General features: G+C 44.7%; 1 protein-coding gene across 3 annotated transcripts in view; it reads right to left on the bottom strand.

The window, feature by feature from the left end:
* ASB3 (ankyrin repeat and SOCS box containing 3) overlaps nucleotides 1-27819 on the bottom strand; it is a 301962-nt gene that overhangs the window by 198447 nt on the left and 75696 nt on the right. For all 3 annotated transcript variants that reach the window (XM_077485559.1, XM_077485558.1, XM_077485557.1), the window contains one exon: nucleotides 3513-3625. In XM_077485559.1, the coding sequence (XP_077341685.1) occupies nucleotides 3513-3625 (113 nt within the window). The remainder of the gene's footprint in view (nucleotides 1-3512; nucleotides 3626-27819) is intronic.

The following is a 27819-nucleotide window of genomic DNA, read 5'->3' as shown; positions in this document are numbered from 1 at the left end:
CCACCATTTTTAAAAGGCGGTAACCTTAGCAATTCCCCAAAATCAAAATCTCATGGCACAGCTATCGCCATCCATAAGAGCTGTCCGTTTCAACCCATAGACCACTATATAGACTCCCAGGGGCGTTATGTATTCTTAAAAAGGGACCATCTTGGGACAGGTATATACATTTGCGACGCTATACACCCCAAACTCACAACAGCTGATGTTTTTATACTGCGTTTCAGACAGCTTAGCAGACTTTAGGGAAGTTAAACTGGTCCTGGGCGGGGACTTTAATAACAGTCCAAACCCTACCTTGTAGGGGTGCAACGGATCGTCACTGTTCCGCGATCCGAACGGGTCACCCGCTCGGATCGGCACATGCCGCGCTCCGCGGTCTCGGCCTTAGGAAAGGCCGCGGCTTCGGCCCAGGCTATTTACACTGTGATCGCTCCGACGGAGCGATCACTTGTAAACAAACCGGCGTCATGTCATGATGCCAGTTCCTCTCTCCCCTCTGTACTAACCTGTACAGTGGAGGGGAGAGATCGGATGGAAGCAGTCATCCCTTCATACCCTGAAGTACCCAGCAATACCCTGCCTGCCAATACTCTGCCATACCCTGCCAGCCCATACTCTGCCATACCCTGCCAGCCCATACTCTGCCATACCCTGCCAGCCCATACTCTGCCATACCCTGCCAGCCCATACTCTGCCATACCCAGCCGTGCTCAGCCAATATTACAGTGGGGGAGATTGTGGATATTACAGTGGGGACTATATGGTGGTGGAATTTTCACAGGTTTTTGCTAATTAAATTATTATTTGCTGATCCAAAAAATGATCCGATCCGTGACTCTGATCCGAGGAACGATCCGATCCGTGAGTTTTTTGATCCGTTGCACCTCTACTACCTTGGATACCTCTGCAAACTGCTCGACGCATTCTTATGCTTTCCTGAGACACTTTTGCAGGTCCCTTCAGTGCCACACACTGGTTGACTGCTGGAGGGCCCTGCAGGCTTCGGGGACTATAGTTACTATTCCAATGTTCACAGGGTATACACAAGAATTGACCTACTGCTGACAGACCAAACTACCTTGGACCTCTTGTTGGACTCCACTATAGAACAGATCACCATCTCCGACCATGCCCCAGTGACCCTCATGCTTTCATTGCCTCACCAGTCGGCCAGGGCCTGGCATTGGAAGCTTAATTAAAACCTGCTGGATGAATTCAGGGTAGTGACAGGGATAGAGGAGACTTTAACCAACTACTTTACTGAAAGCTCTAATGGAGAGGTCACCGACAGGATATTGTGGGAGGGCCACAAGGCGGTAGTGCGATGCTCCTTCATTCCTTGGGGCTCCAAGCTGAAGGAGAGGCAGGCAGATTTTCAGTGGGTCCTTGGGGCCCTGCAACAAGCCGAACTTGGTTATAAGTGTATGGCGGATCCAGAGGAGCTATGCCGCTTGACAGACACGCGCACTCTTTTTTTAACTCTTGGATAGCTGAGTTAGACGGCGGTTGCGATATGTGGCACACAAGTACCAGACGTACAGTAACAAACGTGGAAAGATGTTGGCTCGGGCACTTAGGAAAAATAGCATGTCATCACATGTTCATGAACTACACTCCTTCTCCAGTGAACTGGTCCAACCACCTTAAAAATTGCATCAATGTTTCGTGACTATTATGATCTAGACTCAAACGCCGCACAGAAGCAAGCACACATTGAGGTCTATCTTTCCTCCTCAGGCCTCCTTATCCTGTCCTCTGAGCAGCAGATATATTTGGAGCTTCCCATCACTCCCGTCGAGCTGCTGGCTACGGTGCGCTCTCTCCCTAACGAAAAGAGCCCCGGCCCAGACGGCTACACGAGACCTACTACTTAATGTTTTTCACACAACTGCAGACCCCTATGTGTAAGTTTTTTTTAACTCGCTGGCTACTACTGAACAATAAGTTGGATCCTTATTATTTACAGTCATCGACATGACAAGTCTAATAATATATAATGGGTTCTGTCCCAATTGGGATACTGTTTGATACTAACGGGGCCCTCCTGCCACTTCCCTTTTGAGGGAAGGGTGATGTCCACAGGGATCGATTATCCAGGACTAAGGAGGACCCTTATTGATTTACTAGTCTAAGATTGGATTCATACTGCTCACTGATTAACGATATAGTCATGTGTAAAATGCAAAAGATGATGACTAATTTAGTCATTTAGAAATTTAGCAGCTGTCCATATAGTATCATTTTTTCGAGTGGCAGCTGGCAAGATTTCTTTATTTAGAGGGCCCTGGGTTTTAATGAGATGCTAAAGTATTGTTTTCTTTTGTTTAAAAATAACAAACTTACCTGTTCTGTGCAGTGGTTTTGCACAGAGCAGCCCAGATCCTCCTCTTCTCGGGTCCCTCAACAACACTCCTGGTCCCTCCCTCCTGCCAAGTGCCTCTGCAGCAAGCAGCTTGATATGGGGGCACCAGAGCCAAGGCATGACATGGAGCCGCAGCTTGCCCCCGCTCCCTCTCTCTCCTCATTGGCTCCCTGACTTTGACTGACCTTAACAGGGGACAATGGCACCCACTGCTGTGACTCAATCAGGAGATAGAGCTCCAGACAGCCGAGCCTTTCATGCAACATCGCTGGATCGAGATAGGGCTCAGGTAAGTATTAGGGGGGCTGGGGGGGGGGGGCTTCTGCACATAGAAGGTTCATCTTAAATCATGAAATGCATTTAGATAAAAAAAACAAAAACCTTCTGACTTTAGAACCACTTTAACATACCTAATGCATTTTATTTATCTGTAAAAGCCTCCCTTACATGGACATATCAAAGCCTGGAGACTGCTGTTGGGTGCCGCCATCTTTAATGTGATGTCGTCAGCCCTAGCTCATTCAGTGACACTCTATAGCAATGGTCTCCAAACTGTAGCCCTTTGCTAGCCTTTATCCAGCCCCTGGGGCACTATTCCTCCCAATGATATGGGGCAGTATTCCTCCCACTAGTATCAACATTGGGGCATTATTCCTTTCACTGACACCAACAATGAGGCATTATTCCTCCCACTAGTATCAATGATGGGGCACTGTTCCTTCCACTGACACCTAAAATGGGGCACTATTCCTCCCACTGACACCAACAATGGGGCATTATTTCCCCCAGTAGTATTAATGACGGGGCACTTTTTCTTCCACTGACACTAACAATGGGGCACTATTCCTTCTCCTACTGACCACCAACCCTGGGGTCATGTTTATTCTCACTGATGTTGGGCCTGTGACATTTTCTACTCCCACTGTGAGAGAACTGTGACTTGCATACAGGGATTGGGAACCGTGGCTGCGCTAGGGAACTGACGTTTTCCTGGAGTAGTCAAATTCCCTAGCGAGTTCAAAGGTAACTTGCAAATGAATAAAAAATCATTTATAGAAACAAATAACACAGCAAGTCACCATTTATTTTATCATCTACTTGGAGTTCACCTTTAAATTACAAAATTTCAACACAGATGGCAGCTTACCATGAGCGAAGCTTGGTGTAGAGGGTTCCATCCAGAACACGAATGTGGTCCATTCACCTTTGCTTTAAATTTCAGCAAGAGCCTCACAAGGTCCTCACATCCACTTTCCACAGCTTTACAAACAAAAAAAAAAAAATACATGTAATGAATCTATATTGATCATAATAGAATGCAGAAACTAGAATGTATGCCACAAAGGACATTTCAACTATACGCCAATTATAAATATTGTTGTGCTGTGTCTACATTACATAATTCTATGCCTTTAAAGCGGAGGTCCACCCTAAAGTGGACCTTCCGCTCATCGGAACCCTCCCCCCCTCCGGCGCCACAATTGGCACCTTTCAGGGGGGAGGGGGGTGCAGGTACCTGTACAGTACAGGTATTCTGCACCCACTTCCGGGATAGCTCTCTGCGGAAAGGGGCGTACATTACGCCCCTTTCCGAAGGTCCCCCGCTGCCTGCTGGGAAACACACGGATCCCAGAGGCAGCGGGTCCATTCTTATTGCGCAGCGCGTCTCGCGCATGCGCAGTAGGGAACCGGGAAATGAAGCCGAAAGGCTCCACTTCCTGATTCCCATACCCAAGATGGCGGCGGCAGCACCCGAGAGACGATCTACAGATCGGCTTCGGGTGCCGACATCGCGGGCGCGCTGGACAGGTAAGTGTCACTATTTTAAAAGTCAGCAGCTGCAGTATTTGTAGCTGCTGGCTTTTAAAAAAAAAAAAAAAAAACGCGGAATCCCGGCGGACTCCCGCTTTAAGTAATGTAAGGTACATATGTATATCTACTCACAAACATAGCAGTACATCAGGCAAAAAAAAATCTCTCCAGCACCACCGCTGACTTGGTGGGCATGATGACCTCCGTACAGGTTCCATCTTGAGGCATTTCATCCAATAGGAAGTTCTCAAGGGGTTGGCTTGAGAGCCTTCCACTAGATGAAACGTGTCCGGTGGGGCTTGTGCTTATGCCATCAGACCCACCAAATCAACGGCGGTGCTGGAGAGTTATTTTGTGCATGATGTACTGCTATTTTTGTAAGTAGATGTATATATAATTTGACTTCATTAAATGGAATACAGTCTTACATTATGGGCTGCCATTTGTTCTGTTGCCAGATGTACAATGGGAATAGAAAAGAATCATCCCCCTTTAAATGAATCACATTTTGTTGCTTGGCAGCCTGACAGGCACAGTTTTTTGTTTTATTCAGCGTATAACATCCAAGGAAAAGATATAACACCAACATGTCAGAAAAAAATAATTTTAATTCAAAAACAGAATCACTAAGTTGGAAAAAGGATCACCCCCTTATGTCAGTATTTTGATTAATTCACCTTTTGCTTTAATTCCAGCCTTTAGACTGTTAGGATGTCTCTACTAACTTTCCGCATCAAGACTTTGCAATATTTTCCCACTCTTTTTTGCAGAACTGCTCAAGTTCAGTTACATTTAATGTCGAGTGTTTGTGGACTGTAGTCTTCAAGTCAATAAACAGGTTTTCAATGGGGTTTAAAGCGGCGTTCCACCCAAAAATGGAACTTCCGCTTTTAGAGTTCCTCCCCCCTCCGGTGTCACATTTGGCACCTTACAGGGGGGAGCAGATACCTGTCTAATACAGGTATTTTGCTCCCACTTCCGGGCATACCCTGTTTCTCTGAAAATAAGACAGTGTCTTCTATTAATTTTTGCTCCCAAAGATGCGCTAGGTCATATTTTCAGGGCATGTCTTATTTTTCCATGAAGATGAATACGGTACACATTTATTGATTCCCCCCCCCCCCTGATCCTCCTGTGCCATTTTGACCCCCCCTCAAATCCACCCTGTGTCATTTTAAGTGAGTCTCCCTCCCCCACCCCTGTGCCAGTGGATTTTTTAGTCTCCCCCCTCCCACCTTCACCAGACATCCCCCCCTTTACCAGACATCCCCCACCTTTATCAGACATTTCCTCCCCACCTAAGTTACCCCTGTGTGTCTGTGGCGCCCAGATTCCACACAATTTGCCCGACTCCTGCCCCGCGCGACCCACTCACTGTCTAATTGTGAGTCAGCCAGAGTCCGTCAGGGCAGAGCGAGCGGCAGAAGGTGGCAGCTTGTCCTGGCGGCAGGGCGGGCTCTCTTATGACAGGTGAGGTCACTTGTCATCCAGAGAGCTGGCCGCAGCTCCCTGATTTAAAGTCAGGCGCCTTACGGTAGCTTCAGGGGCCTTATATTCCAGGGTGGCCTTATTATCAGGGAGATGCCTTATATTACAGCGAGAGACAAAACTGGAAGTAGGTCTCAATTTCGGGGGATGTCTTACTTTTGGGGAAAGACGGTAGATACCCGTGCCCCCCTTGGGTATCTACGCCACTTCCCGCCCCCCCCCCCGCTGTCTTCTGGGATACATACGGGTCCCAGAACACAGCAGGGATCAGTGGGATAGCGCAGCACGAGTCGCACATGCGCAGTAGGGAACCAGGAAGTGAAGCTGCAAGGCTTCACTTCCCGATTCCCTTACCGAGGATGACAGCGGCAGCACCCGGCAGCTAAGGGATAGAGCGGCTTTGGGTGCCGACATCACGGGTGCCCTGAACAGGTAAGTGTCCTTATTTTAAAAGTCAGCAGCTGCAGCATTTGTAGCTGCTGACTTAAAAAAAAAAAATTTAAAAAATCGGCAGAACTCCGCTTTAAGTCTGGGCTCTAGGCCATACAAGGACATTCACCTTTTTCTCCTTACACCACTGTGTGGTCATTGTTGCTGTGTTCTTTGAGTCATTGTCACACTGGAAGGTAAACCTTCTTCCAATTGACAATTTTCTGGCAGAGAGCATCAGATTTTGCTCAAGAAGTTGATGCTACATTTTCCTTCTATCCTGACAAGTGCTCCAGTCCCTGCTGCAGAGAAACATCCCCATAACAGGATATTAACACCTTTATGCTTTTCTGTAGGAATGGTGTTTTTTGGACCAGCGGTATTGAATTTCAGCCAGACATATCACACCAGGGACTGAAATGCTTCAGGAAAGCTCTTTTCATGCTAAGCTAATAAAAATGACCACAGGTGATCACAGTTGAATGTCAAATGGCTTTGTTAGCCAAAATGAATAGCTATAACGGATTGAGTTTACAGGCCATTTTTTTTTGGGAGGGGGGTCCTTTTTCCAACTCAGTGATTCTGTTTTTTAATTATTTTTCTGACATGTTGGTGTTACATCTTTCACTTGGATGTTATAAGTTGCACTGAGTAAATACAGCTGGATAAAACTAAAATAGTGTCTGTCTTCATTTCAGGATGCAAAGCAACAAAATGTGATTAGAAGAGGGGTGATTATTTGTATATGACAGGTGCGAGGGAAGTGTTTTATGCAGTCCTGTAACATTTCCTGAGACTCCCGGTTCTTAAAGGCACCCTGCTACTATAGTTCCTGCTGATGTGCTGTGAGGTTCTTTGTGCACCTGATGACAACTTAATAAGCCCACCTATAATTTGGGGTCTTAGTCGGGGAGAGGCTATGTGTGGTGGTGTAAGTCACTGGGAGATACTGGATATTGTTTTCCCAAGTACATTTTTTTCTTTTATTTTTCACTTAAAGAGGAGGTCCAGCCAACAAATAATAATTTAAAAGTCAGCAGCTACAAACACGGCAGCTGCTGACTTTTCAATATTAGGGCACGTAACTGTCCAGGGACCCCGCGATTTCAGCATCCCAGCCGGTCTTCAGATCGATTCCTGAGTGCTGCTGTTGCCATTCCTGATAAGGAAACCATTTGGCTTCACTGCTGGTTCCTTACTAAGCATTCAAGAGGCGCGCTGCACTTTCCAACTGGCCCGGCGGTGGGGGAAGGAGGAAGGGGCCGAACTTTCAGAAGATCGGGCTGCGTCCAGCCCAGTACTGGAAGAATTGGACGCCATACTCCGGTATCCGTTGGTCTTTCTCTGGAAGCCCCTATGTCTGCCCCGAGGATTTGTTCTCACCCATAATCTGTTTTTCGAGGTCAAACAGCACCCAGCCAATCTATCCTGAGGAAGCAAATATATTTGCTTAATGTGTTGATATATGTCGTAATACGTAATATTGCTGTCATTTAAAGACATATAGTTCACCGGGGGAAAAGTTATATGCATATAATAGTTGCCTCTGTAGTGCATTTATTTATTTTATATTATTCATATAAAATGTATTTTTTTTATTTTTTTTTATATATGGGGTAACAGCCAACACTAACACACTCCCGGTAGTTTTATATACACCCAACATTACTGGGTGGTAGCACCTTTGTAAGTGTGTTTACAGTTTTTTAGAGTGCAATTTCAATAATCTAGTCCTTTTTTGGCACCTTATTTTATATTTTTTTCTATAAAATACCCACACTATAAAGAATTTTAATCATACAGAACCACTTAGAGGATATCGTATATCCGAATATATACGTTTTGAGAGTCATTTACATATTACTAAATAGAGTAGAAGGTGTAACAGCCCCGTACCTACAATAGAGTAAGAATTCCTACATATTTTCCCTAGTGGACACGGCTTGGTCCATATCGGTGTATGCAGCTATTCATATAAATAACCCTTATTAGGAGCAGCGCAGGAATAACTATTTACTATAATGTGTTGACATAAACGCATGGAGGAGTTATGGACCTGATCCCTGATATCTACCCACATGTCTCTTTTTTCAGTGATGACTTCCATACACCTGATATTATTGGATCCATAACTCCATGTCTTTGATTGGGTATCTCTTTGACCTACTGATTAGTAGAGGGTGTTGTAATTATTTTACTATGTTGTGTGCTTTTTTAAACATTATTTGTAATAAAGATTGTATATTTTTTAACACCAATTGCCCAAAGTTGTGCCTACAAAGTCCACTGTTTTTTGAGAAAGTAGGTCCTACTTTCTCAACCATTTTTTCTATATGAATTGGATGTTGGCAAGGTGAGGGTCCTCCTTTCCTATGTATTTAAAGCAGGGGTCACAGACTGGCAGCCCTCCAGCACCTACCCAATATGTCCCTGAGGAAACAAATATAAACGTACCGAAACGCGTTAACACACATATGGAGGAGTTGTGGTACCCGATTCCTGATATCTACCCACATGTCTTTTTTCAGTGATGGACTTCCATACTATTATTGGATCCATACCTCCTCCATGTCTGTGATTGGGTATCTCTTTGAGCTATTAGTTAGTAGAGGGTGTTGTAATGATTTTACTATGTGTGTGTGTGCGTGTTTTTAAACGTTATTTGTATATTGTATTTTTTTTTACACCAATTGCCCCATGTTATGCCCACAAAGTCTGCTGTTTTTTGAGAAAGTAATGCCCCGTACACACGAGCGGACTTTTCAACATCCAAAGTCCGATGGACTGATTCCGTCAGACTATTCGATCGTGTGTGGGCTGCAACGGACTTTTGATTCACCAAAGTCTGACGGACTTTAGAATATGGAACATGCTTCAAATTTTTCCGACGGAACTCCGCCGGACCCGGTCCCTTCGAAAAATTTGCTCGTGTGTATGCTATTCCGACGGACTAAAACCGACGCTAGGGCAGCTACTGGCTACTGGCTATGAACTTCCTTATTCGAGTCCAGTCGTACGTCATCACGTTCAAATCCGTCGGAGTTTAGTGTGATTGTGTGTGGCCAAGTCCGCTCAGTCGAAAAGTCCGTCAGAACTCTGACGGAACTCCGGCAGGACTCCTTCGGAAGTCTGTCGGACATAAGTCCTCTCGTGTGTACGGGGCTTTAGTCCTACTTTCTCAACCCTTTTTCTATATAAATTGGACATTGGCAAGATGAGGGTCCTCCTTTATTGTTATTTATTTAAAGCCCAGGTCTCAAACTGGTAGCCCTCTAGCTGTTGCAAAACTACAAGTCCCATGAGGCATTGCAAGACTGACAGTTGGTTGCAAGCATGACTCCCACAGGCAGAGGCATGATGGGACTTTGTAGTTTCACAACACCTGGAGGGTCGCTAGTTTGAGACCCCCTGAAAAAGGGATAGAATCACATTTTAAAGACACAACGCAACAATATTTATAATCAGAGTTTGTCACACATTTGTATTTGGTGTTGAGTGTGGCTGTGGTCAATATTAGTTTGAGGACTAAGTGCAGTTCTCACGATTTTATATAAATTTCCACTTTATGGCCCAGCAATATACCATTTAGTCTGGGAACACGCAACGCATTTCAAGCAATTTGTGTGCAGCGCTAATAACAATAATAACTGCAACAACAACACATAACAATGTATGAGGAAGGTAAAGCAGGACATTGATTATGCAGCTTTATTGACGTTTAAGAACGCTTAGCAGCGGGGACACTTGTCCGAACAACCGCAGAAAACATACAGCCAAGCGGAGATTTTCTGTACATTAAATGGCAGCAGCATGCAGCTTTCCTGTAAATAAAGAGAGCGATACACTAACAAAGGAGGTAATGAAAGGAAATATCAGGTCTCCTGGTCTGACACGAGGAAACGTTTGTTTTTAAAGTGCTACAATTACCACGGATCACTCTGATGCCCTATTTATACAAAATACTCTTCCATTTATTAAACTGGTCCAAGCAAGCGCTCAAGGAATATTCTTACTCCCTGTAATGCTGCAGTAAACCCTACAAAAGTCATGTCAATCTGCAATCAAAGTTTTCTAAAGAAAAAAAAAGAAAAACCACAACGCATACAATGCAAATAAATAACAAGGACAGGAAGAAACAAAATAAAAGGAAATGGGTTGCAGAAAGGCTCCCATTGAAGTGGACCTTGTAGATTTATTAACTGCTTCCCAACTGGCCAATGTATATATATGGCCGGGTGGGCGCTCTCTCCTTCTGACTGGATGTTCAGGAACGACCTTTAGAAGGAGGGGGATCGCGCGTGCCCGCGCAGCAGCACGATCCCAATGTGCTTGTGTCCCCCGGACACGGCGCATCTTGGAGCGGCAGGAGGGCTCTGTGATGGGCCCTCCTGATCACATGATGGCCGTGTCCAATCACAGCCATCATGTAATGTAAACAAATAGCCGGTTGCTAGGCAATCGGCTCTCCTCTCGTCACACGGAAGTCGTCGTTGAGCAGAGGAGAACAGATCACTGCAGCCGGCTTGTGATCAGTGAGTATGGGCTGTTTTTTTACAGCTTTTTACTTACTGATCACCAACCTAGTCTAAAACACACACAGAGTAAACATACATGTCCCCACACATGTCCCCAAAACACACGTCCCCAAATAATAAAAACACATGTTCCCCCCATATGTCCCACTGATTATCTGCACACATCTGTCCGTGATCACCTGCACACATCTGTACATGATCATTTGCGTACATATGTCCGAGATCACACAAACCAACTATTATACACTTAACGGATTTTTTTTTTTTACCAAAAACATGTAGCAGAATATATTTTGGCTTAAATTTATGACAAAATTTGACTTTATTGGACTCCTTTTAAATAGAAAGAAGAAAATATTGTTTTTTTTTCCAAATTTTTTCGCTTATATCACAAAAAAATAAAAAACGGAGTCGTGAATAAATACCACCAAAATAAAGCTCTATTCGTGCAAACAAAATTATAAAAATGTCATTTGGGTACAGTGTAGCATGACCGCGCAATTGTCACTGAAAGTGAAAGAGCGCTGAAAGCTGAAAATTGGGCTGGGAGGGAAGGGGGGGTGAAAGTGTCCGGTATTTTAGTGGTTAAAGAGGAAGTAAGCCCTGATGGGTTTACTTCCTCTTTGTCTCCCTGCAAAGGTAAAGCATAATAGACTACTGTGCATCGTATAGTAGTCCATTATGTCAGGGGTTGACAAATTTACTTGGAATCTAGGAGCCAGCTAAAAAAGTTAGGAGCCAGGTCCGTGACGGCGATCTGGACTTGTCCCTGGCCTGACATGGAGACGAGTGAGGGGAAGATAGCCCCCAGCCCCCCACCTGTCTCCAAGTCATTGCCCATAGCTCTTAGAGGGACATCTTATTTGTTTTATTTTTTTTTTTTTAATTGCATTTTAGTGTAAATATGAGATGTGAGGTCTCTCTGACCCCAGATCTCATATATAAGAGGACCTGTCATGCTTTTTTCTATTACAAGGGATTTTTACATTCCTTGTAATAGGAATAAAAGTGACACACATTTTTTTTTTTTAAAGAACAGTGTAAAAAATAAAAATAAAAGTTAAAATAAGAAAAAAATAATAATTTTAAACGCGCCCTGTCCCGCCAAGCTAGCATGCAGAAGCGAACGCATATATGAAAGCGGTATTCAAACCACACATGTGAGGTATCGCCGCGATTGGTAGAGTAAGAGCAATAATTCTAGCCCCAGACCTCCTCTGTAACTCAAAACGTGCAATCTGTAGAATTTTTTAAACGTCACCTATGGAGATTTTAAAGGGTAAAAGTTTGTCGCCATTCCATGAGCGGGCGCAATTTTGAAGCATGACATGTTTGGGTATCGATTTACTCGGCGTAACATTATCTTTCACAATATAAAAAAAATTGGGCTAACTTCACTGTTGTCTTATTTTTTTTTTATTAAATAAATTATTTTTCCACAAAAATAGTGCGCTTGCAAGTCCGCTGTGCAAATACGGTGTGACAGACAGTATTGCAACGACCACCATTTTACTCTCTAGGGTGTTAGAATAAAAAAAAAATTATATATATATATATAATGTTTAGGGGTTCTAAGTAAAGGGAAGGAGATAGACTGGCAGGCAGGGCAAGCTCCATTAGCATTGATGGTTGTAATTCCAACGGCCACCACAAGAGGGCGCCAGATTCCAGAAGGAACCATAGGATCACAGAAGGCCTCAAAGCCGGAGGCTCAATTACCAGCCGCCGGCGGCGCGGCCCGACGCGATCACGCCGGAGGGTCCACGGAGACAGGATACCCCCAGGTGTGCTACCCCAGGCGCCAGGTCACTAATTCTAGTCGCAAATGCGACCTGGCGCCCGGGTTTTGTCGAGCCCTGCATTATGTGTCACTTACCTGACACAGGAGCCAGCGATGTCACTGCTGTCCCCTGTAGTCCGGAGCGCCCATCTTCTTCCGGGTATCACTGCTCCGGCCACTCGCAGCGATGACGTCACTCCCGCACATGCGCACGGGAGCCGCCATGGCTGTTAGCAGCGGCATGCTGCTAACGGCGATTGTGCGCCTGCGCGCCGCTGTCTACAGCACATGCACCGTAGACAGCTATGACTGTCTTTTAGTAAATATCTCCTAAACCGTGTAGGTTTAGGAGATATTTCTTGGACCTACAGGTAAGCCTTAATCTAGGCTTACCTGTAGGTCAAAGTGGTTTGTAAGGGTTTACAACCACTTTAAAGAAGAAGTCTCGTTTCTTAATATTAGGACACTGTACTGTCCCCCCCCCCCCCAAGGACAAAATCAATTTAGTACATTTCCCATCTTCTTACGTGCTGTGTAAAGAAAGACAAGTGGTTGGACAAGATGCCTCCCTCCTCCCACAACACAGACAGCTGGGAGACACCTGGCCTGATATCCAGTGCTTATCTCTAGCCCCCAAGCATTTTCCTGAACTAAGTGCCAGCAAGAGGAATACAGAAGGAGAGGGGGCTTTTCTCTACAAAGTGGCTGGAGAGGGAGACAAGTATTGGCTATCAATGCAGCGGACTCCTTGCTAGCTGCATTGTTGGACTGCCGTGGAGTGTGTCTTGTATGACCACATACAGTGGGTACTGAAAAAGAGTCACTCTTCCTTTAAAATAATCATACTTTGTTACTTTGCAGCCTGAAATGAAGACAGACACAGTTTTGTTTAATCTAGCTGTATTGACTAGTGCAAAATTTAACATCCAAGTGAAAGATATAATACCAACATGTCAGAAAAAATAAAAAATAAAACAGAAAAAGTTGGAAAAAGGATCACCCCCTTATGACATTATTTTGTTGGGCCCCTTTTTTCTTTAAATTCCAGCCTTTAGTCTGTTAAGATTTGTCTCTACTTATGGCCGGTAAACGGAAAATGCGCGATCGGATCTTGTTGTCGGAAAATCCGATCGTGTGTGGGCTCCACTGGACTTTTTCCGTTGGAATTTCCGCCACACAAAGTTTGAGAGCAGGATCTAAAATTTTCCGACAACAAAATCCAATCGTTTAAATTCCGATCGCGTGTAGACAATTCCGACGGACAAAGTGCCACGCATGCTCAGAATAAATGACGAGATGAAAGCTATTGGCTACTGCCCTCTTTATAGTCCCGTGTTCTACGTCACCACGTTCTGAACAATCAAATTTTCCAAAAAAAAAAAATCTGATGGATTTTGTTGTCGGAATGTCCGACTGTGTGTATGGGACATTACTCTGCACATCTAGACTTTGCAATATTTGCCCTCTCTTTGCAGAACTGCTTAAGTTCCGTTAAATTTCATGGTGAGCGTTTGTGGACAGAAGTCATTACACAGATTTTCAATGGGGTTTAAGTCTGGGCTCTGACTAGGCCATGCAAGGACATTCACCTTTTTCTCCTTCAACCACTATGTGGTTGTGTGCTTTGGGTCATTCTCATGTTGGAAGGTAAACCTTCTTTCCACTGACAACTTTCTGGCAGAGGGCAGCAGCATTTCCTCAAGAATTTGATGGTATTTTGCTGCATCCATTTTTCCTTCTATCCTGACAAATGCTCCAGTCCCTGCTGCAGAGAAACACCTCCATGCTTTACTGTAGGAATGGTGTTATTTGAATAGATTTCAGGCAGACATATCGTTCAGTGTTGAGGCCAAATAATTACATTTTAGTATCATTCTAGTCTCATGAACATGTCTGACGGAAATTCAGTACAGCCCACCATCCAAATAACACCATTCCTACAATAAAGCATGAAGGTGGTATTATCCTCTTATGGGGGTGTTTCAGACACTGAGCACTTGTCAAAATAGAAGTAAAAAATGGACGGGGCAAAATACCATCAAATTCTTGAAGAAAGTCTGCTGCCCTCTTCCAGGAAGTTGTCAATGGGAAGAAGGTTCACCTTCCAACATGATAATGACCCAAAGCACACAGCAAAAATTAGCACACAGTGGTTGAAGGAGAAAAAGGTGAATGTCCTTGCATGGCCTAGTCAGAGCCCAGAAACCCCACTGAAAATCTGTGGAATGACTTGAAGACTGCAGTCCACAAATGGTCACCATCAAATTTAACTGAACTTGAGCCATTCTGCAAAGGAGAGTGGGCAAATATTGCAAAGTCTAAAAGGTACAAAGGTAGCAGAGACATCCCAACAGAATAAAGGCTGGAATTAAAGCAAAAGGTGATTCAACAAAATACTGACATAAAGGGGCGATCCTTTTCTCCAACTCAGTGATTCAGTTTAAAAAAAAGTAAATTTAAGTTTAAAGTAAATACAACTGGATAAAACAAAAATGGTGCCTGTCTTAATGTCAGGCTGTAAAGCAACAAAATGTGATTTTAAAGGGGGGGGGGGGGGGCAATTATTTTCTATACCCACTGTAGCTACATTTTTACAGCACATAGGAAAATGGAGAAAAGTACTACAAATACAGTACCTTGTCCCCTGGGGAAAAGAATGCTTTTGGAAAACAAATGAGACCTCCGTTTTAATACATCGGGTACCCTACTGGGGGGGGGGGGAATGAGTAAATATACATATTTTTTCCATAACTTCCATAAAACTGCAGGCGATGTCGTGCTGCATAGAGAGATCCCATAGAATGCCAAGCACCCAAAATCTCCAGAGAACATGCTCCATCATAGTGTTCTCATGAGATTTTGAATATACAGCATTCTCCAAGATCTCATCAGAGGCAGGATTATGTGGCCCTCATCTAGGAGCTGCAGGAAGAAATCAGAGTTAGGGTAAGTGTAGTTAACTTATTCTTAGCCCTTGTACACACGGTCGGAGATTCCGACGAAATGTGTCCTATCGGACCGTTTTGTCGGATATTCCGACTGTGTGTGGTCTCCAACGGACTGTTTCCGTCGGAATATCCGACGGACCAACTTTTCCAAACTTGCCGGTAAAATTTTCCGTCAAAATGCTCCAATCGGACATACTCCGATCATGTGTAGCCTACTCCGACGGACAAAGTGCCACGCATGCTCAGATCAAATTCCTAGACCAAAGCTATTGGCTACTAGCCTGAACGTAGTCCCGTCGTAACGAAATAACGTTATCAAATGGGATTTTCCGACAACTTGGTCCGACCGTGTGTATGCAACATCACTTCCGGAATTAATCCGTCGCAATTACTCAGACGGATTTGGTTGTCGGAATCTCTGACCGTGTGTACAAGGGCTTACAGTTGTTTTTTTAAAACTGGAAAGCTGATTTTTTTAGATGGAAGTGAAGGAGATCATGCATGGTCCATGCATGGACCTAGCACCACCTGCTGGATCTGCATCTATCTCCGGAACTAGGATACTGGTTTAGATTCAATGCAATTATGTAAATTATGGTGCCTGTGCAATAATTGGATGTGTTCATCACAAACATCTGAGCCCCAATTCCCACCTAAGCAATTTAACCACTTGCAGACCGGACCAATTTGCTGGTCAAAGACCAGACCCCTTTTTGTGATTCGGCACTGCGTCACTTTAACTGACAATTGCGCGGTCGTGCGATGTGGCTCCCAAACAAAATTGACGTCCTTTTTTTCCCACAAATAGAGCTTTCTTTTGGTGGTATTTGATCACCCCTGCGGTTTTTATTTTTTGCGCTATAACCAAAAATAGAGCGACAATTTTGAAAAAAACGCATTATTTTTTACTTTTTGTTATAATAAATATCCCCCAAAAATATATAAAAAAATATTTTTTTCCCTCAGTTTAGGCCGATACGTATTCTACATATTTTTGGTAAAAAAAAATCGCAATAAGCGATTGATTGGTTTGCGCAAAAGTTATAGCGTTTACAAAATAGGGATAGTTTTATAGCATTTTTATTAATAATTTTTTTTTTTTTTTTTTTTTACTAGTAATGGCGGTGATCAGCGATTTTTATTGTGACTGCGACATTGTGGGGGACACATCGGACATTTTTGACACATTTTTGGGACCATTGTCATTTATACAGTAATCACTGCTATATAAATGCAGTGATTCCTGTGTAAATGACACTGGCAGTGAAAGGGTTAACCAGTGGGTGGCAGTGTAGGGGTTAAGTGTTCCTAGGGGTGTGTTACTAACTGTGGGGGGGTCGGGCTTTCATTTAGTGAACACTGATCTCTGCTCCAATCACATGGAGCAGAGATCAGCGTCACTAGTTGCTAGGCAGAATGGAGAAATGTTGTTTACACAGCATTTCCTCCATTCGGCCATTCCGTGAGACGATCGCGGGGATGCCCGCGGCGATCGAGTCCGCGGGTCCCGCGACCGTACTCACAGGGGTCCCGACCAGCGCGGGAGCGCGCCGCCGGCGGCGCGCTCCCTATGGCAGGGCGGCATTGAATATTGGACGTACCTGTACGCCAATATGCCTGCCCGTGCCATTCTGTCGACGTACATCGTCGTGCGCTGGTCGGGAAGTGGTTAAAGAGCAATTATAGAAGCGCTTCAATATTCAACACTCAGATTTCCATGGTATTGTATTGTGCCAGTTCACATCTGTGCAATGGTGTCCGAGCTCAATGCTCAGAAAATGTACAGGAGCTTATTAGGGAGGGATTTCGTCACACTCCTCTTTGCAGATCCTCTCCAAGACATTAAGGATTCAAGGCCGGCGTTTGGTAACTCGAACATTCAGCTCCCTCCACATATTTTCTATGGGATTAAGGTCTGGAGACTGGCTAGGCCACTCCAGGACCTTAATGTGCTTCTTTTGAGACAACCCTATGTTGCTCTGCCCATGTGTTTTGGGTCATGGTCATGCTGGGATACTTATCCATGACCCATTTTCAATGCCCTGGTTGAGGGAAGGAGGTTCTCACCCAAGAATTGATGGTACATGGCCACGTCCATTGTCCCATTGATACGGTGATACCCCCAAAGCATAATGTTTCCACCTCCATGTTTGACGGTGGGGATGGTGTTCTTGAGATCATAGTAGAGCTGCACGATTAATCGCCAAGATTCAAAATTGCGATCTTTTTCCCTGCCTGATGTTCAAAACAGCATTTTAGGATTCTAAGTGCAGAGAGTTCTCACAGCTGGAAAAAAAAATTTAAAATCCAGGCAGCCTGCCAAGTTTTATCACAACAGGTGAATAAGTAGAAACAAAGTATCTTTTCATTCTTTCATAAAAGGAAAGGACTCCAGGTGCAAATGAAGGAAGTTTAACCATTTAAAGACCAAACTTTTTCTGTCATTTGTTGCTTACAAGTAAAAAATTATTTTCTGCTAGAAAATTACTTGGAAAACCCAAAACATGATAATTTTTTTTAGCAGAGACCCTAGAGAATAAAATGGTGGTTTTTGCAATATTTTATGTCACACCATATTTGTGCAGCGGTCTTTCAAATGCAATTTTTTTTTAAAAATACACTTTAATGAATTTTAAAAAAACAAAACAGTAAAATTCGCCCAATTTCGTATAATGTAAAAGATGACGTTACATCGCGAGAATTGTGATCTTTATTCAAAGCAAAAAAATTGTGAAAGACCAATCTTTCTTGATCTACCTGACCTTGGCTCGGTATCAAGAGATCCTTACATTTTCCACTTCTTATTAAGTGATTGAACAGTACCGACTGGCATATTCAAGGCTTTGGATATCTTTTTATGTCCTTTTCCATCTTTGTAAAGTGTCATTACTTTGTTACGCAGGTCTTTTGATTGTTCTTTTCTACCCCCTCGTGGCTCAGTGTCTAGCCTGCTTAGTGGATCCATGTGAGAGCCAACAAACTCATTGACTATTTATACACAGACACTAATTGTGATTTAAAAAGCCACAAATGTGGGAAATTAACCTTTTCCATTTTAACCTGTGTGTGCCACCTTCTGTGTCTGTATCAAGGCCAAACATTCCAGGGTATGTAAACTTTTTTTGGCATGATCAGTCATATTTTCACAATTTCTGCCAGGGTATGCAAACTTTTGAGCACAACTGTATATACATAAATCTCAACCTTTAAAAACGATAAAACTGACCTTGGCCCTGCTCCCACCACACTTCAGAGCCTTGCCGTTGGTCACTGTGGTTATCCATCAGAAAAGTCCAACAGGAGAAAGCCTCCCACCGCCCAGCAGAACCTTGTCTTTAATCATTATAGCTAGCCATCACAATAAATGCTTAAGAGAAGAAATGCTCCTACCTTCCTTCAGAGCCTTGCCATTAGTAAAATGTGGGTATCCATCACAATAAAAGTCCAACAGGAGAAAGCCTCCCAAGTTCCTTCAGAACCCTGCCTATGAACATCGTAGTTATCCATCACAATAAATGTCCAACAGGAAAAACACTGCCACCCTCCCTTTGAGCCTTGCCATTGGCCATTGCGGCTATCCATCACAATAGATATCCAGCAAGAGAAATGCTTCCACCCTCCTGCAGAGCCTTGCGATTGGTCACTGTGGTTTTCCATCACAATAAAAGTTAAGGAGGAATGCTCCCACCATCCTTCAGAACCTTGCCTTTAATCATTGTAGCTCTACATCATAATAAATGTCCAAGAGAAGAAGTGCTCCAACCCTGCTTCAGAGCCTTGCCAATAGACAACATGGGTATCCATCACAATAAAAGGCAAAACAGAAGAAATGCTCCCAGTCTCCTTCAGAGCCTTGTCACTGGTCATTGTGGATATCCATCACAAATAAAGTCCAACAGGACAAACACTCCCACCCTCCTTCGGTGTCTTGCCATTGGTCAATGTGGTTATTCATCACAATAAAAGGCCAACAGAAAAACAAGAGATTGGAGGGGTTGGACTAAGCCCAATTGGACTAAGCTCAATTTTTACAGGCTCTCCATCACAATAAAAGTTCAAACAGAGAAATGCTCCCATCATTCTTTAGAGCCTTGTCCTTGGTCAATGTGGTTATCCATCACACTAAAGGTCCAACAGTAGAAATGCTCACACCAGCCTTCAGAACCTTGCCTGTGATCATTGTAGCTCAGGGGTTGACAAATTTTCTTGGAATCTAGGAGCCAGCTAAAAAAGTTAGGAGCCAGGTCCGTGACGGCGATCTGGACCTGTCCCTGGCCTGACATGGAGACGAGTGAGGGGAAGATAGTGCCGCCCCCCCCACCTGTCTCCAAGTCATTGCCCATAGCGCTTAGAGGGACATTTTATTTATTTTATTTTTTTCAAATGACAAATTTTTTTTAAATTGCATTTTAGTGTAAATATGAGATGTGAGGTCTCTCTGACCCCAGATCTCATATATAAGAGGACCCGTCATGCTTTTTTCTATTACAAGGGATTTTTACATTTCTTGTAATAGGAATAAAAGTGACACACATTTTTTTTTTTTTTAAAGAACAGTGAAAAAAATAAAGGTTAAAATAAGCAAAAAAATTTTTTTAACGCGCCCTGTCCCGCCAAGCTTGCGTGCAGAAGGAAAGCTTCACATGTGAGGTATCGCTACGATCAGTAGATTGAGAGCAATAATTTTAGCCCTAGACACCCTCTGTAACTCAAAACGTACAACCTGTAGAATTTATTAAACGTCGCCAATGGAGATTTTAAAGGGTAAAAGTTTGTCGCCATTCCATGAGTGGGCGCAATTTTGAAGCGTGACATGTTGGGTATCGATTTACTTGGCATAACATTATCTTTCACAATATAAAAAAAAATTGGGCTAACTTTACTGTTGTCTTTTTTTTTTTTTTTTTATTAAATAAATAATTTTTCCCCAAAAAAGTGCGCTTGTAAGTCCGCTGTGAAAATACGGTGTGACAGACAGTATTGCAACGACCACCATTTTATTCTCTAGGGTGTTAGAATAAAAAAATATATATATTTATAATATAATGTTCAGGGGTTCTGAGTAAAGGCTCCATTAACATTGCTGGTTGTCATTCCAACGGCCACCACCAGAGGGCGCCAGATTCCAGAAGGAACCATAGGATCACAGAAGGCCTCAAAGCCGGGGGCTCGATTACCAGCCGGCGGCGGCGCAGCCCGACGCGATCACGCTGTGGGGGTCCACGGAGATAGGATACCCCCAGCTGTGCTGCCCCAGGTCGCTAATTGTAGTCGCAAATGCGACCTGGCGCCCGGGTTTTGTCGAGCCCTGTTGTAGCTATCCCATCATAATAAAGGTCCAACAGGAGAAACGCTTCCACCCTCCTACAGAGCCCAATTTTTACAGGAAGTGTTTACCTAGGTTTGACATGTACTTGCACTCGCTTCTGGTTGGACAACCACAGCGATCCACTGGAAGTTGTCCTACCCCTACCACCCCCCCACCCCCACACTCTGCAAGTTCTCTCCTCCCACAACCTCTTAGGACCATTCAGATAGCAACAGCTGACTTGACCAAGAATAGACAAATACCATATATTCCCAAGAATAAGGGTCAAGGAGACATCTACATATCATACGAGCCATTGGCAACCATCACAGTCTTCTTCCAGTGACTATAGCACTAATATAATACTTCCTTTTCTTTACTTTTTTGCATAGGTTGTGAGCAACTCCAGCTGGGCTTAGCGATAGTCATTGCCATCCAACAGTATTGAAATAAATAATCACAAGGATGTTTTTAAAAGGATGACACGTTAGAGTGATTGGACTGTCTATGATGACCTATAGGTTGTACACATATATCTGCTTATTGTTGATTAGCACATCCCATTTAGCAAATATTTACTCAATGCTGGAGCCCCAAGTGAAGACTGTTGCAAATAATTGACTATTCCTGAACAAGTCAAATGTCACAGCCATTCTCAACCAAAGTTCCATGGAACCCTAGGGTTCCTTCAGAGGTTGGAATGGGTTCCTTAAACTTTGGCTGCCTTACCACCCATTTGATGGGGTCTGCATAGCTACCAACACTACCTGGCAAAGCCAATGATCTGTATAGCTGTCTGTAAGGGTGGAAATCTTTTGTACGAAGGCATTTTTGCCATTGCCCCCAGATTCCCTTTAGTAAGGGTTTCCTGATACATGTATTCCTGGGAAAATTATTTTAGGGGTTTACCTGGAGTAAACAGTATGAGAAAGGCTGTTTCAGAGAGTCGGGTAAAATGAACATCAATTGACCTCAAAAGAAATAATTATGACAGTAAAATTTAAGCCACATTGGCTGTTTTGCTTCTGGGAGCAGTCAAGCCCCTTCCTAAAACAAGCACTTTCAATAAAAACTGGCACATTCACCTAAAAAAAGCCATCAAAACATAAAAAATAACACAAAATTGTATTTGTATTTTGTAGCCTAGTAAAATATTCTTTATGTCTTTACTCTCAATACTAAATGATAACAGAAAGCTGGAAATTTCAGAGTTTATGGAATCATTGTTAATATAAAGAACCAACTAGCTGAAGCTACAAAAAACTCCTGGTAGATAAAACCCTCCCAAAATATGTAATTCAAAAGTCTATATTTGTTTGCCGGACATTAAGCTTTAAAGTATAACTAACTTGGATGGAGTCCAGAGGGATTAGACCAGCTGTCACTTTTTATTGCTCTCTGTGTCCCCGTTAAGGAGATTCACCCTCTCTATTTGTCCTTTTCACCATAAATATTGAAAGTGAATGTAAAAGGAAACCCCAAATTTTGATTTACATAGTTAGTCAGGTTGAAAAAAGACACAAGTCCATCCAGTTCAACCATAAAAAAATAAATACCGTATATACTCGAGTATAAGCCGAGATTTTCAGCCTCTTTTTTGAGGCTGAAAGTGCCCCCCTCGGCTTATACTCGAGTCATCGCTGTCTGCCCGCTCGATCAGCGTGTCGAGCAGACAGACGGCGGCCATTCTATAATTCAAAAGCCGCGCCTCCGGCTCCGCCTTCGCCTGTGATAGGCGGAACACTGAATTTCCCAGCAGCCTGTGTTCCGCCTATCACGGACATCGTATCATCCTCGTACTACGGACGAGGATGATACGATGTCCGTGATAGGCGGAACACAGGCTGCTGGGAAATTCAGTGTTCCGCCTATCACAGGCGAAGGCGGAGGCGCGGCTTTTGAATTTTACAATGGCCGCCGAGGCGCCGACGAAGAGGGCACGGGACGGAGGCAAGGCAAGGCAAGGCACGGCACGGGACGGGACGGGACGGGACGGAGGCAAGGCAAGGCACGGCACGGGACGGAGGCAAGGCACGGGACGGAGGCAAGGCACGGCACGGGACGGAGGCAAGGCACGGGACGGAGGCTCGGGACAAAGGCTCGGGACACAGGTAGGCTGGACACACACACACACACACACACACACACACACACACACACACACGGATGGATGGAGACACACACACACACAGGGATGGATGGATACACACACACACAGGGATGGATGGATGGATGGAGACACACACACACAGGGATGGATGGATGGAGACACACACACACAGGGATGGATGGATGGATGGATGGAGACACACACACACAGGGATGGATGGATGGATGGACACACACACACACAGGGATGGATGGACGGACACACAGGGATGGACGGACACACAGGGATGGACGGACACACAGGGATGGACGGACACACACACAGGGATGGACAGGCATGTCTCACCCTCGGCTTATACACGAGTCAATAAGTTTGCCAGTTTTTTTGGGGGTAAATTGGGGGCCTCGGCTTATATTCGGGTCGGCCTATACTCGAGTATATACGGTATCGTAACGTCCAATATACCCAATTCTATACCCATAGTTGATCCAGAGGAAGGCAAAAAAAAAACAGCAGAGGAAAAAAATTCCTTCCTGATCCCCCCCCCCCCACCCCCGAGCGGCAATCGGATTTTTCCTGGATCAACTTTACCTATAAATCTTAGTACCCAGTTATATTATGTACATTTAGGAAAGTATCCAGGCCTTTCTTATAGCAATCTACTGAGCTGGCCAGAACCACCTCTGCAGGGAGTCTATTCCACATTTTCACAGCTTTTACTGTGAAGAAACCTTTCCGTATTTGGAGAAGAAATCTCTTTAGGACGTTATTCCACTGCATAGCTTGGTGTCATCTGTAAAGACAGAAATGTTACTTTTGATCCCAGACCCAATATCATTTATAAAGATATTAAAAAAATAAGGGTCCCAGCACTGAACCTTGGGGTACACCACTGATAACCTTAGACCATTCAGAGTAAGAATCATTAACCACTACTCTCTGAATTCTGTCTTTCATGAATTCATGCTATCTGTTGCTTACAATGTTTTTTTTCCAGCAAGAACTCGTCTATATGGTCTTTTATTAAACACTCCAATATCTTTCCAACTATAGAAGTAATGCCGGCCATACACGGTTCGAATTTCGAAAGAATTTTCTTTCGAAAATCGTATCTAAGAATTTTCGTATGAATTTCGCACCATTAGTGGGCTGCAGCAACAGCCGATTTTCGTGCGGAAATAAAATTTGAGGAATCGGACATGTTGGAAATTTTTAGAAAAACGAACGATTTTCTAATCAATGATGGGAGAATCGTGCGAGAAACGTAATAAAAAAAGAAAATGTACGGAGATAAAAGAAAATTTAAGGAGAGAAAAGAAGATTCCCAGCCAAGAAAATTCTTTTCTGTAGCAACATGAGGTGAAATTGAAGGCTTGGTCGGCCGAATTTCGAAAATCAATGGTGGCATCATCAAACTTTCTAAGCAAAGGATCAGTTTATTGTCCTTCAGGCTTTAGGGGGGCCGGAGTGTGGTCAGTGGGGTATAATTTGTCCTTGCATCACGGGGCATAAACAGTGCTCCATCTTTGATATCGGGGGGAGGAATAGTGCCCCGTTTTCGGTGTCAGTGGTAGGAAGTATGCCCCATTGGTGGTGTCAGAGGGAGGAATAGCGCCACACAGGCTGGGTAAAGACAAGCAAAGGGCTGCCCCCAGGCTGCAATTTGGGGACCGCTGCTCTAGAAGCTGGAAATCACTGTAATAGCACCGCTACTCCAGTGATCTTTGCTAGCTTTCGGGTCCCGAGCTGTCCTGTTGCTTTCTGAACATAGGAGGTTGTAGGGGTGCTGAAATTAATCGCTGCACCGATGCATCACGATTCGGGTGTCCCCGATGCAGCACCGATGCATGAGACAGTATTAATTGATTACCGTGACATCATTGCCCCGCCCCTCCCGGCACAGCGATCCGAGTGTATCCCCTGTTGTTTAAAATGCTCTCCGGTGTTCTGCCTAATAGAGTCCGGCCATCAATATGTGTCCGCTCCGTACTGCGCATGCGCAGTACGGAGCAGACGAAGCTTCGGAAAATCTCCGAAGCTGAACGGCGCCTGCGCCGTGAGTGGACGTGGTAGCCCCACCATCCAAGCGGACATAGGGTTGTGAATTTTAGAGGGCCCCTCGTGGGCGAGCTTCGCTCGCCACGCTTCGGGCTCGGGCTCTTTTTTATTCCTACTCTATGTCCACTTGGATAGTGGGGATAGAACCTGGACTCACGGCGCAGGCGCCGTTCATCCTCGGCAATTTTCGGAATCTGTATTCCTGTGTACTGCGCATGCGCAGTATGCAGGGGACACCATCTGATGGAGGACCCTATTTGACAAGACACCGGCTCACTTCCAGCTCTCCACACGTCAGCGGAGAATTCTCAGCCCTCTAACTGTCACTATCAAATCAGAAGAGGCAGGCGGGGCTGGGAATTCCTGCTGACATCAGGAGAGACTTGAGCCTTGAGAGCAGAGAGGCGGGCAATGTCAGGACACAGTAGGGAGGGACCAATGAGGGAACTTGAGATACCCATTGACAGAGAAGCTGCTGCCAACTCAGCCAATGGGTGCACAGGGCGGCCTGTCCATCACATTCTTTGTACCGTGATCTTCCTCTGCTGGGCTCTGCAATAGATGATGTCATCAGTCAGAGCCTGGCAGAGAAGTGAGCAGAGGAAGTTTTCTTTTGTGAAATGTCTGAGCTATCACTGCACTGGCATCCCCAGCATCCCTTTAGATGAGAAAAAGCAACAGACAAGAAAAGTGAGAGGGGGCTGATTCTTCTACAGAATTCCATATGGATCAAGCAGCCAGGTAAGGAGCACCAGTGCCCCCCTCCCCCACTGACTGGCAGTGCCTCCAAACTGCCTCATTGGGCACCAGGACCCCTTATCTCCCCTCACTAAGCACTTTAGCCTCCTATCTCCCCTCACTAAGCACCAGGACCCCCCATCTCTCCCCACTAATCACCCCCATCTCTCCCCACTAATCACCCCCATCTCTCCCCACTAATCACCCCCATCTCTCCCCACTAAGCACCAGGACCCCCCATCTCTCCCCACTAATCACCCCCTATCTCTCCCCACTAAGCACCAGGACCCCCTATCTCTCCCCACTAAGCACCAGGACCCCCCTAATTGAGCACCAGTGATCCCTTTTGTCCTCCTTGAAAAAAATGGGGATATTTGTTATAGCAAAAAGCAAAAAATATTGTGTTTTTTTCAAAAGTGTTGCTTTTTGTTTATAGCGCAAAAAGTAAAAATCACAGAGATGATCAAATACCACCAAAAGAAAGCTCTATTTGTGGGGGAAAAAGGACATCAAAAAGGACGTTAATTTTGTTTGGGTACAACGCCGCACGACTGGGCAATTGTCAGTTAAAGTAACAGTGCCGAATCGCAAAAAATGACCTGGTCATTCAGCAGCCAAATCTTCCAGGGCTGAAGTGGTTAAAGTGGTTGTAAACCCTTACAAACCACTTTGACCTACAGGTAAGCCTAGATTAAGGCTTACCTGTAGGTCCCCTAAGCCGCAGATATGCTGCGAGTGTCGGCTCCCATGCGCATGCTCCCATGCCCATGCGCCGGAGCAGTGAGACCCACGGAGACCCACCAAGAAGATGGACGCTCGGAACTACAGGGGACAGCGGTGACTTTGCTGGCTCCTGTGTCAGGTAAGTGACACATAATGGACTACTATGCGATGCAGAGTAGCCCATTATGCTTTACCTTTGCAGGGAATCAAAGAGGAAGTAAACCCATCAGGGTTTACTTCCTCTTTGAGGGAGTGAGGTTATTTTTAATTCAAAGTTCCAGTAAATCTCTTTATTAAAAGTCAGGAGCTACAAAAAAAGTGCATCTTCTTTTAACAAAAAGTCACTCATCTGTCCCACAATCCAGCGACGTGGCCACCCAAACCCTCCATTCTGTCCCCCGCCTGTCCACGGCGCTGGCAATACTACTGTAGGCATCCGGCTGTGACAGCTTGCAGCTTCACAGCCGGGTGAGCATGTCTCACTGCGCTGTCCTGAATGGCCGCGCAATCTTTTGGGACCTATGATGTGTCCCAGAAGATTGCAGTGTGGAAGGGCCGCCTAGGCGGCCCAAGCAGAAATGGGAGTTCATCAGTAATCGTGATGCATCGTGGAATCGAATCGTTGACCAGATAATCGTAATCGAATCGAATCGTGAGACCAGTGAAGATGCGCACCTCTAGGAGGTTGGCTAGTTGACATTGGCGCCAGTCAGAGAATGCAAAGCCTTCTCACTGGACAAAAGGAAGTGATGGGACTCTCAATGAATACAAAGCTCTCTGACTGGATGAAGTTAGGTGGGAGGAAGATGTCACATGCATCCTGGGAAAGCTTTTTTCAGGAAACTATGTACAGCACCCCACTGCCCCCTCACGCCAACCATGATCTGCCTGCATTGCACAGAGAACCACAAATTACATCACTCCCCTAATCCTCGACTGGGCCCATCTCTATGCAGCGATGTGCATGAGTGCCTGAGCCATCCAAGACTCTCCCTCCTGATTGGCTGAGACACAGCCAGCGGTGCCAAGTCAGTCAATCAGGAGAGAGAGGGGGCGGGGCTGAACCACTGCTCTGTGTCTGAATGGACACACGGAGCTGCAGCTCGCCTCGGGTACCCCCATAGCAGGAGGGAGGGGCCAGGAGCACTGAAGAGGGACCCGAAAAGAGGAGGATCTGGGCTGCTCTGTGCAAAACCATTTCACATAGAATGTAAGTGTAACATTCTATTTTTAACCACTTAAGCCACGGCCCATTGGGCTCGCCAAAGACCAGACCACTTTTTGCGATTCTGCACTGCGTCGGTTTAACTGACAATTGCGCGGTCGTGTGACGTGGCTCCCAAACAAAATTGACGTCCTTCTTTCCCCACAAATAGAGCTTTCTTTTGGTCGTATTTGATCACCCCTGCGGTTTTTATTTTTTTCGCTATAAACAAAAAAAAAGCAACAATTTTGAAAAAAAAAAACGCATTATTTTTTAAATTTTGCTATAATATCCCCCAAAAATATATTAAAACATTTTTTT

This window comes from Lithobates pipiens, unplaced genomic scaffold (assembly GCF_037356315.1).
Source record: "Lithobates pipiens isolate NorthernLeopardFrog02 unplaced genomic scaffold, aLitPip1_a1.2 Scaffold_18, whole genome shotgun sequence".
Taxonomy (NCBI): Eukaryota; Metazoa; Chordata; class Amphibia; order Anura; family Ranidae; genus Lithobates; species Lithobates pipiens.
This window is presented reverse-complemented; position numbering and strand designations above follow the sequence as displayed.